General features: G+C 37.3%; 2 protein-coding genes across 2 annotated transcripts in view; both read right to left on the bottom strand.

Moving 5' to 3' along the window:
- The window catches only part of tmem150b (transmembrane protein 150B), a 37,480-nt gene extending 30,660 nt beyond the window's left edge, over positions 1-6,820 (bottom strand). Inside the window, exons 1-5 of the mRNA XM_030142249.1 lie at positions 6,731-6,820; positions 4,511-4,570; positions 4,295-4,362; positions 741-868; positions 483-660 (exon numbers count right to left, since the gene is read on the bottom strand). Of these exons, the coding sequence (XP_029998109.1) occupies positions 483-660; positions 741-868; positions 4,295-4,362; positions 4,511-4,570; positions 6,731-6,795 (499 nt within the window). The 5' untranslated portion in view covers positions 6,796-6,820. The remainder of the gene's footprint in view (positions 1-482; positions 661-740; positions 869-4,294; positions 4,363-4,510; positions 4,571-6,730) is intronic.
- A 1,006-nt stretch (positions 6,821-7,826) lies between these two features.
- Positions 7,827-19,042, bottom strand: adsl (adenylosuccinate lyase). Its single transcript, XM_030140993.1, has 12 exons — positions 18,759-19,042; positions 14,740-14,943; positions 14,536-14,580; positions 14,132-14,211; positions 13,792-13,963; positions 12,916-12,962; positions 12,702-12,792; positions 12,007-12,076; positions 11,751-11,898; positions 11,472-11,652; positions 8,692-8,868; positions 7,827-8,001 (listed from the first exon to the last, which is right to left on the bottom strand). The coding sequence occupies exons 1-12, from the start codon at positions 18,900-18,902 to the stop codon at positions 7,915-7,917; spliced, it is 1,446 nt and encodes a 481-aa protein (XP_029996853.1). The 5' UTR covers positions 18,903-19,042; the 3' UTR covers positions 7,827-7,914.
- Between the last annotated feature and the right edge of the window lie 69 nt (positions 19,043-19,111).

Below are 19,111 nucleotides of genomic sequence, written 5' to 3' on the forward strand. Positions count from 1 at the left end.
GAAAACATACTATTACTGCTGAAGCAGTCTGAGACTGAATCATTGTCTGATCATATCACAAAGTAGTGCTTTAGTTCTGATTCACATCAGGATTATGATACATGGTTGCTTCATCGTTGTTTCTTCACAAACAGTCAAATCATATGTGACTATTTCATTTTTAGTGTCACAAGAAGTGAGGCAGAGTTTTAAAATGATCAATTTGTCATACTTGTAAAACTTTATGATGAAGAATAAAAGCATCTTGGTTGAAATAAAACATTTTAAGGGTTATCAGCCCAAAATTCACACTCCCTGAGCAACCACTGAACAATATTTAAAATGTATGGAAGTTGCTCTGTCTGCATCTTATGTTAAATGGAGAACATTTTAGGGGTCAGAGCCTGAAAACTGTGAACTTTATTTTTTGGCTCTACCTAAGGATCACCCTAACCTGCATGTATCTACTACTGGTTCTTAACGCACATTCATATAAAGGATACTAACAATGACCAGGACGGTACAGAGGATGCAGATGGTCACTCTGACCGGTCCAACCCAGTGTCGGTCCTTTAATGGCTGAGCTCGATAGGTTAAAAACAGCTGCATCCAGAAGTAGCCCAGACCAAGGAAGAAGGCCAGGAATGCCCCCAAAAGGTGGACGCTCCGTAAGACCGTTTGCTAAATGGTGGAACCAGATGGACAGATGTATGAGAAGAGACACTAACAAAAAGGAGAGAGAGAAAGGTTGTGACTGTTACCTGGAAATTGCCGAGGACAGAGACTCCGAAGCATGAGGTGAATCCCAAGATAATGCTGATAATGTTGGCCTTTCCATGACAACCGTAGTCCCTAACCTGCTGGAAGCGGATCACCACAACCCACAGGGCTGACGGAGGGAGCAAATATCAACAGGGACATACTTAAAATACTTAGCCTGAATGTGTCACAAGAAATATACATGTCTGGTTGGTAGAAAAAAATACACTATGTAAAAAAAAAAGGATTCTGGCAATAAAAATATATATTATCGAGTGGATTTATTTAAAAAGTATTTCATAAGAAACACAGAAAATGACATTGTACTAAACAACTAAGAGAGCATTATCAAAATAGAAATGTGTGGAGAAGAAAAAAATAGGTGGTGGAATTATGGGAGTAAAAGACAAAAGGTAGAGACTAACAGATCTAAAATGTTTATTAATTCCATCAATGAGTCCGATCAAGTGGTAACACGTGGACACATTTCACATTCAACAGTCTCTGTCATGTGAGAAGAGTAACTTATATGCCTGTATTACACATGTTTGAGTAGGTATTTATAAGCACTTTAACATTATGTATAACTAAATTTGGGGAGATAAAATTTTTAGGTGAAAAATGTCAAATTACTGCTCAGTAGCACGTGGTCTTGAAATGGACATAAATTTTTGAAGCTTTATGCAAACATTCAAAACATGTGGTTCTGGACAGAAATTGATATCCAGCAGGACAAAACCTTTTAGATATTATGTTCAACTATGCTGAAAATAAATTTTGGAGTAAAATATTGAAATGTCTTTGTTTTGTTGACATGAAAAGGTGGTAAAATGTGGACAGGCTGCCGTACTAACATGTGGACTACTCTTTACCATTGTATGCATCACCCAAAATGTATCAAAAGATCATTACTTTCTGAAAGTAATATCTGAATTATAAGTAACTTGAAAATTAAAAATTGGTATTTTTGTGGTAACATGTGGACAGGGCCTTTTAAGCAGCTCACAACTGTTCAAACTCATAAATATTAATAATGTTCACAAAATAATGAAAATCTGCTACTTGAAACTTAACAATCATCGATATAATCAACAGACTGAATATTTCTTCAACATTTTTAGGTGTAATTTTTAGCGTCAAATTCAAGCTATGGCTATGGAGTAAAAAGTACAATCGATAAAATTGGTTGTAACTTTTTTTCTAGAAGTGGTGTTTTAAAAAGGATAACAGTTCCCTAAAATAGAGATCTTTAGCTAAAAAAGGAATCCACTTGATAAATGATGTGTGCAAATTGAAATTTCATGTTGATATTCACTTTCGCTGGCTCGGACACAAATACATTTAAACAAATCTGATAAAATCCTGTTTCTCAGCTTTTCACTGACATTAGATTTGTCTTATTTAGATGTTCAGAGGCTCCATAGTGAACATAAAAACACCATCATCTTCTGCAGCATTGATTCACCAGTAAAACCCATTTAGTCTGGCACGTGACAGTGCTTATATATGCTGGTTTGTATGTTCGGTTGTTCGGTTAATGATATATTTTGCTGAGAAAGCCACTTTTTCTTCAGTTTTCTCTGTTTTGATATAATAACCTTTGAATTTACACTTGTACTTTTATTAATATCTGTATGATAGGTAAATTAAATACTGGGAAAATGCTAAATGCAGAGGATAATATAGGAGTAAATTATTATAAATCACTTAAGAAAGGTGAAATATAGAGGAAAAATCCATTTGGAAGTCACCACAAAGATAGTCTTAGTTCTTTAAGGGTTCAAGCAGGTAGATTTCTTATCAGTACAGTGTGCTACAAACATTAAGACAGAATGGAAGTGGGATCTTGAATGGGTTCACTTTTGGCCCATTTGGATGGTTGTTCAAAGATATCTGGAAAGCGTTTCCACTGTGACTAGTTCATGTTTCCCAGGGTTTTTATTCACTTTGAGCCAAGTTTTTACATTTAAATACACTAAGCGTCAGTTTCTATCAGTGTTATTTTTTAGCTTATCAATGAAATGTTCTGCATTTGCATGTTTTGTATTTCTGTCACATCTTATTTCAGGTATGTATGAATGTCTTTAACTTTACATTAATAAAGGAGGGTATGTTCCACGCTTCACAGTAAGGCTCTTTTGTCAGGTTGTATGTGATAATAAGTCACCAGTAAAATAGTTTAAAATGAACAGAAGTAACTTGATCTTGCTAAATAATGAGCTTGACTGAAAATTGTAAAAGTATTTATTGATGCATTTACAACCTAATCAATAACTTATTATCCTTATTATAAAATCATAGCAATATTGGTTAATATAGACTCATTTATTTATTTATTTATTTATTTATTTATTTAATATTGAGTAAAGGATCTTATTAAACTAAAATTTGAAATTAACTCAAATATTTTGACTTTTTAGTAGCTGAATATCCTGTTCTTAAATACACCGCTAGGTGCTACTTGGACACATCATCAGTGATGAACCTGAGGTCATAGGGTGTTTCAGGTCTTTGATCATCAAACACCCTCGCTCGGGCGACCCAGCCGGGGGTGATCAGTCCCCGGCTTGTGTCCAAGTGGCCCACTACTCCACGGATCTCCCCTCCGGATCCATAGCCACCTTGAGGCTTTTTCCGCAGCCTCTATGATACTCTTGATGGCTCTTCTGCACAGCTGACCTTTTACTCCAAGGAGTTTTAGGAAAGACTACATTTAATGACGATGCCTCTTTATAACATTTTATCAATACTTATATGAAGCATTTAGTACCAAATTTTAGAGAAGCATTCTATTTTTTTTCAGTAAAAGTTAATCAAGTTATGATTTACCATCCTTACGCTAGCCTGAAACCATTTTGTTTTGCGGTCTAATATGTCTTAATGCTGAAACCAAAGCAACAATTTTAAAACATAATAATTTTAAACATGCAACTATAAACTATATTGAAACTAAGGACACAAAGTAATGTTAAAACATACTATAATCTGTAAAATCACAACATGTTATTGTTGGTATGACAGAATGTAACATAAATGGATCCTATTAAAGCTCAGAATATGTGAGTTAAGTCACTGAAATAATTCAGTTATCATAAGTATCTTATTTTCTACCATACTTCATATAAAGAGGGCTTATGTCCATTCAAAGTTACTGATTATTCATTGTTATAATTATAAAATTATGTAACTGATTGTATAGTTATGTAATAATGTCATAGATCTTATCAGATGCCATAATGTTTTGTTTTTTTTTACCTCCTGAGATGCAGAAACTAAATTTTTGTTTTGTTGCGTTAAATAATTGTGTTGAATGGAAACAGAATGATGCAACAGTTTTTTCAGACATTTTTTATGGAATGTCCTCAGCAATGGACAGCATTTATTTATTTATTCATATTTTTTAAGTAAAGCTGTGAAACTCTTATCCCCTATCTCAGGAGGTTAAGGGAAATGTTACACTCTCCCTTTAAGTAAAGTTGTACTAATTTACATTAATGTTACTTCACACAATAATCATTCAACTGCTCAAATATGGCATAAACATAAATATCATTACCTAAAATAGAGAAAATGTTGCAGATCTGGGCGAAGAGACAACTCTGGGGGTTGTAAGAGCCACATTCACTGATTTAGAGAGAAGAAGATAGAATTACCATAGTTTAATATGAAAGAGCTGAGGAAACCGATGATTTTAATTTACTCACAATAAAACTCCTTGTGAAAGGTGTTGACATAATATTTGATGGTAACGTGAGGAAGGATTTATACCAACCTTATGTAAGGGAATCCTTCAGTGAGGTTGACTGAGCCATTGGACACAGAAATGGCAAATCTAGAATCGACAGGAAATGGTAGTGAAAGCTTCAGAGTCATCTAATATATTCTATCCTTAACCCTGTAAAATCTGACCCATTAAAAAAAATAGGACCAATGGCCCTGTAGCTTACCGGCCAAATTAAAAGCTTTAGGAAATGTATCCAGATGCCATTTATTATCACCCAGTTATGCGTATTTATTATATTACAGAAATGGCCCATGTTTTGGTCATATTCCAATCAGATCTGTAAAAAATTCAAATTCCAACTTGATATCATTGATATTTACTGATTTATTGGATCAATCCACTTCCTATCTGTTATAATGGGAAAATTTTTCAAAGTCGCACCAAATCCAGAATCAGATCCGGATCGAAATAATTTCAATACCTTGTGTTGACATCATCATATAGAAGCTGTATACCAAGTTTGAAGTCAATCAGAACTGTAGTTTCAGAGAAGAAGACGATAGAATTTTTTTCCCCATAAGAGCCCATGTTAAATTTTCCGTAAGTTCCCGGATCCAGAAGAAGATCCTGATCAGCATGTGGCCATTATGTTTTGGTCATCTCCCCATCAGGGCTGGACTGTAGAAATTTACACTGGATATCATTTATATTTATTGCATGGATCCACTTCCTATCTCTTATAATGGGGAAATTTTTCAAAGTTCCACCAAATCCAGAATCAGATCCGGATCCAAATAATTTCACTAACTTTTGTTGACATCATCGTAAAGAAGCTGTATACCAAGTTTGAAGTCAATCAGAATTATAGTTTTGGAGAAGAAGACGATTGAAATTTTTGTAACGGACGACAGACGACGATGCCGGATGCCGCATGATGACAACAGCTTACGGCCTGTCGGCTGGTGAGCTAATAACTGGAACACAGAATTGTACTTTTTTGGAATTGGAATGCTTATTAGTCCTTTTTACATAATACAAAAAAAAAAAAAAAATGTTAAGTCATGTCATTTTGTTCATGATCTATTTTTTGTATCACATTTGACACATTGGATGTTTTTGGCCACTTTTTGCTCACAACGTTACCTTTAGATACAAAAATAAATTTTACCAGAGACATTTTGAAAATATCGAACATTTCAGGTACTTTATTTTTCAATTTTCAACCAAATAACAACAGAAATGTTTTGGGTTTTTTTTACATAAATTTTTGAAAATTACCAAAGACTTTCCTACAAAATGTGTGTTGGATGATTTAACAATAGTGGTCATATTGAAAAGGGCAACAGCAGAAAAAGACTTTCCACTGGTTCTAGTGGGATGATCATCCACCAGCGGACAGAAAACATATACAAGTTTTTAAGGAAAGTATTGATCGTGTTGGTAAGATAAAGGTCTCAGAACCAGACTTGTTAAATATGATACAAATGGTTTTATGGGTCTTAAATGTTTATTTAATCCTTTCATGCATAGTGGTCACTACAGTGGACAGCTATTCATGGATTTTGATGTTTTAGTTCCATATCAGCCAACACAGTGAACACTTCTGCATCATCTCATACACTACAATTCATACCATTACTGTAACTTTGCTGTTCTCGATAAACCTGATCTTCAGTAATATATTTGAGTGGAAATCAATTGCTAATTGTTATTAGACTGTAATTAACAAAGTTTTTGTTTTTGTTTTTTTTAACAAAAAATGGTTTGTTTTTGTTTTTGCATGTGATCTCAGTGAGTAATAACTAGTATTAGAGTATATTCAAATGTGAGAAAACATCAGATTAGCAGCCTTAAAAATGTTTTTATTTCATAGTTTTCACACAGTGTGTCAGTAAATGCATGTTTCTTTGCTTCAAAAATTAAATGCATGGTGTCCAGCTGAGTGGACATTTTTTTTGGAACTCCATGAAAAACAGGTTCATAAAAAAAAATTCAATCAAATATTTTTTTTGTGCGTAAAGAGGAATAAAAACACTCAGGAAAAAAATATTAAGGTTCTCATAATTCATGCGTGAAAGGGTTAAGAGTAACACAGTACCTTACATAGACCCCATAGTAACTGTTTGTTTATTGTGGAAACGTCCTCATTTGTTCCCTCAGAACAGGAGTTCTCAAGAAGGATCATTTCCTCTGGTTAAAGTTTGACTACTGAAATGTTTTTAAAAATAGAAAGTCTCTGCGAAAAGAAAGAGAGAGCAAAATACTCACACAGTCCAAATTCCAGCAGTGCCAAAGATAGCCAGGCAAATGGGAAGCAAAGCCCACAGCCACATGTTAGAGTACGAAACTGAGACTCAAAGGTGAAGCTCTGTGTACCGAAACAAACTGGTCATGGGAAAAGTAGAAAATACACTATAAACATGTGCTCAGAATATAGATTTCAAGTACCAGTGTATGTGAAAGTCATTTGTACTCACTCTGTCCAGTCGCAGGGTGAAATCCCAGCCTTAGTTCATTCTACCCATCCTCATCATTACCATAATGACACCAGCAGGTGATGACAGCTTTGACACTTTTTCACATCTTCATTAAATAAAGTCGTCAAATTTGTGTCACCAGAGATCAACATCATAGTGTCAAGTGTGTGTGATTATAGGAGTGGTAGACGTGTGAGTTAAGGTGTAAAAAATAATTCTATCCAAGTGATTTTTCATATTTAACAGCTGTAATTATTTGGTGCACAGCTACACTCAAAGGTACGGTAACATGAAGGTTTCTGTTTTAAAGGTTGAGTTTGACTTTGGACCACAGTTTGTTTAAATTTATGACTTGCCACTGAAGTTCCTACCAGGTTTCCTCTCCTCTTCCGTTTTGTCTCATGTTCAGTTAATAAATTAGCATGAAGGAGACGAACATAACGGCAGGTTTCATTGTAATGTCTTCTGTATTACCACAAATATTTACTCTTATATTAGAGGCTCTTTAATGAATTAATAATTAATGTTAGGGCATAAAAGTCATCTGAACTTTGGTATCGGCCAATAAAGTTTATTTATTACCACATTAACATTCAGCCCTACAAGCAATTTAGATCAACCGATTAACCTATCAGTGCATGTCTTTGGATGGTGGGAGGAAGTCGGAGTACCTGGAGAGAACCCACACAGACACAGGGAGAACATGGAAAGTCCACACAGAAAGGTCCCACCCCCATCAACTGGTGTTGGAATCGAACCCAGGACCTTCTTCCTGTGAGGCACGAGTGCTATCCACCCATTGTGTTAACAATCCTTAAAAATATAACACTATTAGACTGTTGACCATGAGTTTATTTTCCATAAAAAAACTTCTCCAGGACAAAACAAATAATGCAGTTGTTTTTATTGAGGTACAACACATGGTCACACACCAAGATGAAGCCGGTTTCTTTTGTGCACGTGTGTCCGTGTGTGTCAGAGTTCAAGCTCAATCTTCACGTCCATCTTGGCCTTGTAGGGCTCCAGCAGAGGGCGCACTTCCTCAGACAGGAACCTGGCCACCTGGAGGGGATGAGGACAGGGAAGGTTTTATTACCCTGCCCCCCAAAGGTGAGGCAGGGGGTACTGTTTTTGGTTCCGTTTGTTTGTTTGTTAACACTCTAGCAGCAAAACTATTGGTTAGATTCATACCAAATTGAGTTTATAAATTGCCAGTGACCCAGAACAGGTCTGATTACATTTTGCGAAAAGTAGGTCAAAGTTCAAATTTTTAATGAATTTTTAAAATCTTTTTTTTTTCTATTTACTTATAATGGGCGAAATTTCAAATGTCGGTAGCAGCAAAACTATTAGATGAATCCATACCAAATTGGGTTTATACATTGCCATGGACCCAGAATAGATGTCATTACATTTTGGGAAAAGTAGATCAACATTTAAATTTTTAATGAATTTTTTTAAATCTTTTTTTTCCCCATTTACTTATAATGGGCAATATTTCACGTCTATAAAAACATAAATTTTGTTGCAATTTACTTCAAACTTGGCACACATATAGAGGCTATTGATATGCTGACTTCATCACATGCATAAACGTGATGACATCAGTTGGATTGATGCCAAAATAACCAACGATAAGTGCGAGGGCCGGGGTTTGTTGTGCCTGGTACCACTTGTTATGAATTATTTCCTTCTCCAGTTACTGGTTACAAATAATAAACAAATAAAGTTCTGGGTCTGTAGATGTTGTACCTGCTGGGGAGCTCGGCCAATGAAAGTCTTGGGTTCCAGCAGTGCGTCCAACTGCCCCAGAATGGGCGCGAAGTAGGCGTCGGCCTTGACCCTCGCCAGCAGGTCGTTGTCGCCGCCCTCCTGTTTGACCACAGCTGCTGCCTCCTGGGACAGAACACGGATCTTCTCATGGCAGTCCTGAAGGAGGGGTTTGGTAACAAATCACAAGAATGAGGGATTAGTCCTTTAAGTTAGTCTTGATTTTTACAGTGTTAACCCATAAAGACCCGAACAGTAAATAATTTGTGTAAAATACAGTTTGTCATCTTTTCATGGTCATCAGATATGACCCATTTGGACGTTCAGAGGCTCTGTAGTGAACATGGAAACACCGTCCTCTACCACAACACTGATTCACCAGCAAAACCCATGGAGTTGGATCAATGACAGTGGATGGAGAGACTTGTTTTTACATTCAGTTATTGATATCTTCGCTGAAAAAGTCACCTGTTCTTCAATTTTCTCCGTTTCGGATATAATATTCCTCAATTTTTATCTGAGTTTTTATGAACATCTACATGAGCAGTGAATTAAATATAGGAAAATACCTGATTTCCACTGAAAAACCTAAAAATGCAGAGGATAATATTATAATAAATGGTGATAAATCACTTAAGGTTAAATAGAGAGAAAAAACTATTTTGAACCTGCCACATAAGTAGCACTGGGTCTTTATGGGTTAAACTGGACACTTTCAAAAATTATTTGATGTGAGGACTGAATGGGCTCGGATGCACAGATGAAATCATCTACTGTAGGGTGTACACTTTAAGTCTTCACCATTGTGACAAGTCATTTTTACATGTTTTATTTTTGTATGTTTTTGTGATTGATGCCAGTTATCAACATGTGAAGTTACATCACTGCTGCATGAGATACAGTGAATGAACCACAGATAAGAACAGTGAAGTGAAAACAACAGCTTTATGATATGAACAGAGATGGTAAAATGATCTGAGGCAGCATGAACAACATTATGTTTATGTTTTACCTAAAAGTCGCTCTATCTTATCACGCTCACCCACCTACTTAGTCACTTTGTAGACAATACAGTCCACATTAAAACACTCAAACTGGGCACTTTTCCCCGTTTAGCCCGTTTTTCACCACAGGGACTTCAACTTTACCTAAAACTTTGAAAAATCTCAGTGCATTTCTACTGAAATTATCCAGGTAAATAACTTCCCAGTGACACCTGGAGTTCTTGGGGGTGGGGCTGATGACTGATGGAACACACTTGCAGCATTCTACACTTACATCCAGCCCTTACAGCCAGTGGGCAGCTGCAAACTTGATTATTTCATTTCTATAAGCTTCACTTCATTTGTGTTTTGATTATTTGGAAAATGGAGCAAAAGAAGAGCAGCTACAAGAAGTGGACAGACGACGATGTCCATCTGACGAACACAGTCTTGAGCTTTTGAGAGTATTTGTCTCGCTCATCTGTAGTGCTACAACAACGAATCAATTAAATCGATCCAAATCAATTCTTAAAAGAGTTGGCAACAAATTCGTCAGTCGATTCGTTGGGTCATGAGCACGTTGTGTAGTGTAACAGAGGAAAACACAGAGCAGCATGGCTGAGGTTTCAGATGCTGGACCAGATTTTTAAAACTAGGTTTATATTATGTTTCCGGTGGCCACAGCAGCCCCATTTGGCCCAAATGTAGTGCGTTGTTTATGTAACAAAACTTGAATATGGAGGAAGGAAAAAAAAATTGTCAAAATCCCACGGCGCACTACGTTTCAGGCAAACAGGGCTGCCGTGGCCACTGGGAACATAATGCAAACCTAGCTTAAGATAACCTACGTGTCGTGATTACTTTACCTGCTAGCTAGTTAGACACTATCACTGTAATTTTAACGTTTTCATCCATCTCCGTTTATCAGGCCACCAGACTAATGTTACCTACTGTTGACTGGAACAATAGGTAAGGTTAGAGAGTGATAGATAATGTTGGATACAACGCTAGTTTGATAGCCTATAACTGGAGCTGGTTGAAGACTATAACTTGTTAGCCTCTAGCCATAACAACTCTAGATAGCGGGCTTGCTAACATTACCCAAAGCCATTGTGGGGATGTACCCATTAGTGACTTGTCTGTAGCCTATAGTGCTTTGGGTTAAATACCAACCCTTGAGAATTGACTTTTTTTGTGTTTTTTCAATGAATCGATTAATTATTAATATAATTATGTATTTTTATGATTAATCTATTATTAAAATTATTGTTAGTTGCAGCCCTACTCATATGAGTGCACTGCAATCATTGGTCTGTCCATCTAAATACGTAAAAGAGCATATTCAGTAAATTCGCCCATGACAGCGGGGACTTTGTCAAATGTATTTGCCAAATACGATCAAATGAAATTCAGCAGGACTTCCAGCAGTTGGCGACTCAAAACAACCTCATTTGAATAAAATTTCAGGAACTTTGAGGTGGAAAAACAAACCACAGAGATTAGCAGGAAGTCATTTATCCTGGTAAATTTTGTTCATGATAATAAAAATTCCGGGGAATCTGCTGGAAAGGGGGCCTTTGTGTGTTCGTTTTGATACAAGAACTTGTAATAGTTGACAGTTTGCATGAGACTCGGACTCCTACATCTGTTATTCAGTGTGCTGACAGTCACAGACTAAAACTACAGCAGAAACAGCCCCATGTTGGGCTGTTTCAGACAGTACCGTGTGTTTAACCAAGTCTATCAATACTAAATCGCTCACTCAGTACGTTCTCCTACCTGTCTGTTCCCTCCAGCCTTCACCATGGCCATAATGATATTCTCTGTGGCCATGAAGGGCAGCTCATGGCGGATGTGCCTCTCTATGACTTTGGGGTAGACCACCAGTCCCTCTGTGATGTTCTGCAGAGTACTGAGGATGATGTCTGCTGTGAGGAAGGACTCAGGCAGAGAGATCCTCCTGCAAAACGAGCAAGAGAGTAAAAAGACTAAGTACAAGAATGGAGGAAGCAGGAGGAGAACGGTTTCATATTCCTGTCTGTGACCAGGGTAGCCGACCTGTTGGCGCTGTCGTCCAGCGTCCTCTCCAGCCACTGGACCGAGGCCGTCTGCAGAGGGTCAGACATCAGCGCCAACAGATGTCGGGCCAGGCTGCAACAGCGCTCAGCACGCATTGGGTTCCTCTTGTAGGGCATGGCACTTGAACCTGCACAGAGGAAAAAAGAACGCTTTCACAGTGACAAACGCCTTTTTGTGTCCATTTAAGCATAAAATGAATTGGATGCTTAAGTCTTCTAGTAATGAGTGAACGTACCGATCTGTTCTTTTTCAAAAGGCTCCTCGATCTCCTTGAGGTTAGCTAGCAGGCGGATGTCAGTACAGATCTACAGGGGGTCAAACATGAGCTTCAGACGATATGAAAATCTAGTGCAAATATTAATCTTCAGTTCTATTTTAAAAAGGGACAATTTGCATTATTTTTAGCTCAAAATAATAACCACAACTATCAAAGAACTCAGTGTAGCTGCAAAAATACTGGTTAGTACTGGTGCTGTTTACCACCACTAGTGATACAGATCGTTAAGTAAAGGACTGAAGACTGATGCTAAACTGGTGCAGTTTCTTTTGGGCTGGTAAGTTATTGATGAAGCAATGATGTAAGAATCTGAGTTGCAATTTGCACAAAACAGTGAAAAGGATTCAGTCAGTAATGTATAGGTCTAGGGAAGGTAAGAACAGAAGTGGTGGATCTAAAATGTTCTGCTATCGTTGTCCTGGTTCAGCATTTCTGTTATTTTAAAATGTTCACAGCAGCTCATCAAGGTAGCCAACTGTTTCTGACAGTATTAATATGTTTTCTAAGTTTCTGTAAAATACTTTCCCCTCTGTTGATACTTTTTTAAAATTTCATTTCTACAAAGACAGATATCACAGTACGGTGCATTTCCATTACACACCACAAGATGGAGGTCTTTCCCTATACGTCTCCACCTGCTTCCTGTCAATTACCTTGTGAACAGTAGCTCCCAAACTGGCCAGGGTGGACAGAGAGTCTATGTCCACTTTGCGGCTGTACGTCTGTCCGGTCACCAGGTAGGCTCTGGGCGAGACAAAAGTAAAAGCACCAAAGCTAATAAATGACCAACACAATCACCTTTATCTGACAGTTTACACTTCTCCTAATAGTCCAATAAAAACCTATGACCTATGATTAAAAACTCACTTCTTGAAGCCAGCCATCTCCGTCACCATTCTGTCAAGCTCTTCCACCTGATTACAGGAGCAGGATGCAGGGAGTTAATTAAAATAAATCCTTAATGATCAAAAAAAGGCTAAATTAACCCATCAGCCATGTTATCATCTACATCAGGGGTCTCAAACTCATTTTCTTTTAGGGGCCACATTCAGCCCAATTTGATCTCAAGTGGGCCAGACCAATAAAATAATAGCATAATAACCTATAAATAATGACAACTCCAAATTTTTGTCTGTTTTAGTGCAAAAAAACCCCATTAAATTATGAAAATACTTACTTTTATTAACTATCCAAACAAAAAGGATCTGAATAACCTAAAAAAACTGAATTTCATAAGAAAAATAAGCGCAATTTTAACAATATTATGTCTCAACTTATCATTCATACATGTGCATTATGGATCGAATCTACAAAGACACTGAACACTTAGTAACAGGCAGAAAATTGTTACGCTTGTGCTTAGATTTTCTTTAGACATTTCAGGTTGTTCATATTTGTTCAGGTTATTCACATTTTATTGTTACAGGATAGTTTGTAAATGTAAATATTTTCATAATTTAATGTTATTTTTTGCACTAAAACAAAGACAAAAAATTTGAAGTTGTCATTATTTATAGGCAGAAGAAAAGAAGAAAATATGGAGTCATGATTTTTTGTAGGTTATTATGCTATTATTTTACTTGATATCATATAACCTGAAGTAAAATGAGTTCCACAGCCTTGACTGTAGAATTTTTGAACTTTGCAAATTCATCCCACGGGCCGAATTGAAAGTTTTGGCGGGCTGCATTTGGGCCCCGGGCCGCATGTTTGAGACCCCTAATCTACATGCTGGTTCCAGACCTTATCATGATCTCCTTGGAAGAGCTGCAGGAAGCTGGCCTGGGTACCGGTGGTCCCCTTGACTCCTCGGAAACGCAGGTCATCGCGGGCCCGCTGAAGGTTCCTCATGTCCATGGCTAAGTCCTGCAGCCACAGACATGTCCGCTTTCCGACGGTCGTCAACTGGGCGGGTCTAAAATGAGGAGGTGAAAGGAAAAGAATGTGAAAGCAGCTGCAGTGTGTTTTACTACAAGCAAACGTGTGTAGAGATGGAGCTTTGTGCAAACTGTTGAAGACATATCAAAACCCTGGAGAGCGAAACGCCTCTGATTAGACACCCCTCAGATCTATGTGCACTCACTGGTAGTGTGTGAAGCCAAGCGTGGGGAGGTCAGCATATTTTTCTGCAAAGTTTGCCAGTCTGTCAATGACTCTGGCCAGCTGTGGACAAAGGAACAGAGTTTATGATTATATAATACACCGACTGACAGGGGCAGACCTACAGCTGTGTCTGCACAATTATGTGAACACAATGACCACGTCTTACATTTATGTGTAGTCTGTATTTTCTTTGTGACGAAACAATGCAAGAATGACTTTAAACCATAAAGTGAGGTTATTAATTCTACTTAGCTGACTCGGTAATGAGCAGCTGAGACTAAGGGGGAAAAAAGAGCTTATTATTCCCTCATTTACTGTACAGTGACTTCACAGATGCACAACCCAATGAGTGTGCATGTTTTCTGGCAAACAGCTGAGCCGCACCTTAGGCAACAGAATGTCAAATCCATCACGCAGCATAATAAGATCCTGGGGACAAAAACAAAAAAAGAGCACATTAGGGCAAAGAGCTGTGACAAAAGTGAGTATTTACAATGTTTCACTGGATGTTTTTAGAGGGGAATTATGAGCTGTTTCATAATTCATAACAATCCAGTGTATATTTAAAAAAAAGGCAGTCGTGATTACAGTATTGTCTCCCACGTAGCAAGAGGTAGCTCCAAGGTGGATGATGGGGGCAGCATTGGGGCAACAGTGTGCAAAGGTGTGGACGTGAGCCATGACATCGTGTCTAAGCTTGCGTTCTTCCTCAGCGGCCATGGCAAAGTCGATGTTCTCTGCATGGCTCTCCATCTCCTGGACCTGGACGTCTGTGATCGGCAGACCCAAAGCCTGAGGAGAAAGACGAACAGAAAGCACAATAAACTCCCCTCTGATGTTTAAACCTGGTCTTAAACCCATTTCCATTATGCACTTTACTGTTATTTATGCACCTCCATCCTATTGAAAAATTACATTTTACTTGCACATTACAGCTTATTATTGCTTCTCACCATTTAAATTATCCAGATTTCTTACCCAGTTCTATTTGTATTTACTTCTAATTTATTAAGTATAGTACACTACAAACAAAAAGTTAAGGATATTTTTAATTTTGGGGCTGTTTTTTTTTTCAGTTGGGATTCTTGCACAGCGCTTTTTACTTTTTTGTGGATGAATTGAATTGAAACACATTTTTTAATGACCAGACATAGTTTTATTTACAAATGGCAAAAATTACAAAAAAATGACAGAAAAAATTTTTTAAATATCCTTAACTTTTTGTTTGTAGTGTTTGCTCTTGTGTCTATTTTTTATTCTTGTATTCTGTTTTTAGCTATGTAAAATTCTGTTGCTGCACTGCTATTGCATCTATCTATGACATGATAGGAGACACCAAGTTTGTGTGTATGACTATTCATATAATATTGAACTTCTTAATATAATTTTCTCTGTTAAACACACAGTAAGTCATTTTCTCTTTGGGGTGTCTCTCAATCAAAACAATAGCAAAAGATATTTGCTGGTTATAGCCAAGTATGTGAGGTAGAAATCAATCATAAAAATCCTTTTCACCACCTTTGCCAGTGAAAATATGTTTACAGATGAGGTAATTAATATTAAAGTTCTAGTCATATTAAATGTATATTCACACTGTGTCCTTTTAATTTAATGAATGATCCACAAGCAATGTTGGCCAGAAAAATGTTAAATGCAATCTCATGGTAATGAAAATCAAACAAGGTGAAACGAGTCTAATTGCACAGTTTGAGTTAGATTTTCATTCAGTCTGTTCCTGTAACCAATCAGCACCTATTTATTGGCTGTGCATAGAGAGTGCTAGTTTTATTTAATGGTAATTTAGTTAATATTGTGTAATGGTTCTATATTAACTTCATGACTTGTATAAGCCACAGGTGTCAGATGATTGTATAAATCTTTCAGTAAATTAGGTCTTTACTCTGGTACTGTGTGAAAAATGGCACACAAATTTAAAAAAAATATGTATTATGGATTAAGTTAATAGTGTATCTTTGTAAAGGTGATCTAATGCTATTAATAGGCAACCAAGTGAAACAGTCCTTTACATTGAATAAAAATACAGATTGGCCTGAATTTGAACATGGTTGAAAACATTACAGATACAGTGTCAATACTAGGGATGAATGATATGGTGAACAAGTCATTGCTGTTGTTGTGGACAGTATTGTGAGTCTGTTTGTGTTTGGTTGGCAGTGAAAATGCACAGATTACTTATCATTTATTTATTATTTTTTCAATGCAAAAATATGGACTGTACATGTCAGCTGATTAGCCAAGTCATGTAAATTTGAGGTAGGACAATATAAGCTCGGCTTCTTCCTACTTCATTTCAAACATAAAGTGTTGATAAAGAGCCACAATGAAATACTTGTACCTTGTGTGATTTTTTTTTTTTCTTTTTTGGTTAACTTATTGTCTTTAATATTTTGAAGTGTTCTGTTAAAATTTGTGATTTTTACCTTTTGTCACCTTTATATTTTATTCCTACTTATGTTCAAAATACAGTTTATCATTATACAAAATTGAATTAGACATACAGGAATGTTTGCTACATAACTTAGTTAATGCTACTACTTTTACTACTTCTGTTAAACAGATACAAATAAGCAACTGTTTGTCAATGGTTATGATTAGTCAACAGAAGTCAAACCCTGTGTTGATGAAATTAACCATCATTCCTGTCTTTTTCTGGTTTGACAGACATGTGCCTTCCTCGTGGGCAGAGGATTCAACATCCTGATTAGATTGGAGTTGTTTCTGCCGGGACAGGACAGTCATGTGATGGATAACAGAACGGGTACTTTGCAAAATTGGATCCAGCCCCTGAAACAATCTCTTTCCCTCTGTGTTGCAACACAGTTAAAAAAATCCTAGGATTTTCAACACTGATGTGTCAAAGGTCAGGATGTGAACCAGTTAACATCCATGAAACAGTAACTGACAGCAAAAACTCACTCCAGAGACTAGAACAGTCCAGAAGAAAAGCTATAGAGCACAAGTTGGTTTTGGCATCTAGAGGCGTGCATACTACATCCAGCCTCTCAGAGGGCTGTCTCCTGTTACTGTGACATTTGTTGCATGCTATTTTCTAACACAAAACCATCAGTGGCAGCCACAGGCCTGAGTGACTGACTGACTGACTATGTACAGGTGAACTACTCGCCAAGGGTCACAGACCCTGATCGGGACTGTTTAGTGTGTTTGACAGGTCATGTGAGGTGAAAGTGATGAAAGAAGGTCTGTCACCAGTTAACCTAAAACCTGATAGAGAGTTAAGTCTCAAATTAGAGTGTGATCTGCCCTCATTTCTATCATTGAAACATACATTTGCCTTTTTTTTCTTCAATAAAACTTAAACCTCCTCAAACCAGTGTTTTCCACTCACTAGTTTCTTGGGGTCCATCACAACCATTACAACAATTTAAGATGTATATAAATATGATCTGATCTTTTCCACATCACTTAATGATATTATTTTGCACAGGAAAACCAGCTTTTTTAAAGATAAATGTTAAATGATGAATCACTATGTTTCTGTATGTATTAAAGATAAAAATAAAACAAAATAAATACATTTAGCCAGAGTTCATATGTTCTTTCGTGCCAGTCTTTCACACTAGATTGAATCTTATTCATCAAGAGTAGAATTATCAGCGCATGATGAACATTAACCAGATCTTAGCTTCTTGCAGACACTTTTTTTCTTAAATGGTAGAAATACTAATTTATTTAGTGACTCGATTAAGATTTTGTCCAGACTCTGCCTGTGAGATCATACTAGAATGGATTCCTTAAACCACACCTTGTGGTACCTTATAGTATGTCATACCCTCTTAAGTTGCACCCTGCTATCATTACACATTCAAGTTGTGCAGACAAGCATCATTACACTCTCAGACTCCTAGATAGCAGGTCAGATTAGGTCTAGTATTATTACCTCCGCCAAGGAGGTTCTGTTTTTGCCAGCGTTGGTTTGTCTATCTGTCTGTGTGCAAGATAACTCAAAAAGTTATGGATGGATTTGGATGGAAATTTCAGGAAATGTTAATACTGTCGCAAGGAACAAATGATTAAATTTTGGTGGTAATGGGGGGGGCACTGATCTGCCTTGGCGGAGGTCTGCGCTCTCCGAGTGCTTTTCTAGTTAAAAAATAAAATTACACAAAAAAGCATTGAACAAAAACATTTCTTGTGGAAAAATAAGGACTGTGCATACAGCTTAAAGCCTTAATACCTGAAAAAGAAAAGCAGATCATTGTCTACACTATCATAGAACTGATTACACAGACAATAATCTGCAAACCAGTTATTTGTATTAACAAAATTCAACCTGCTTTGATAATTATGTAATAGTAATAATGTAAGGATATCTGTGCTAGGGCTAGACTAATAATGCTGTGTATATTCTCCAGTGTGTACTTGTTTAGCTCAGTTCATGACTTGGGACCCATGCTCCTTCCTCCCTCTGCAGTTAGGGTCCTCCTTAAAACTATATTTAGACCAAGGAACTTGATCTGACTGTGAAGGTCGCAAAGTGTAATTCGGAAAAGCCAAGGCGTATATATGTAAAATGTTAATGAAAGCAGAGGCTAATGTTGCTACTCTGCAGCGACAGTGTGTCCAACCTTCTCTGCTTTAGCCAAGTAGATCCACAGCTTCCTCCAGGTTGTGAATTTCTTCCTGTCACTGAAGTTGTAGGCCATTTCCTTGCTGGCATATCTGGACACCAGCGGGGAACGGTACTTCATGAACTCGTCGGCAGCTGCCATGCTTGGAAGAAGAGTTACTGTCGGCTAAAACAAGAGAGGACTAACCTGCAGACACACACACACACACGGACACACTAGCCCTGTGCAGCCGCTCCGACTTCAGTTCAGCTACAGCGTCACATGGACCAGTTTTACGACACTCCGGGTCGGCGTACGGCGTGAGGTCTGAATGTGACAGTTGTAACTTTGTACGGCAGATATTACCTAAT

The sequence above is a fragment of the Sphaeramia orbicularis genome, chromosome 8 (assembly GCF_902148855.1).
Source record: "Sphaeramia orbicularis chromosome 8, fSphaOr1.1, whole genome shotgun sequence".
Lineage (NCBI taxonomy): Eukaryota > Metazoa > Chordata > Actinopteri > Kurtiformes > Apogonidae > Sphaeramia > Sphaeramia orbicularis.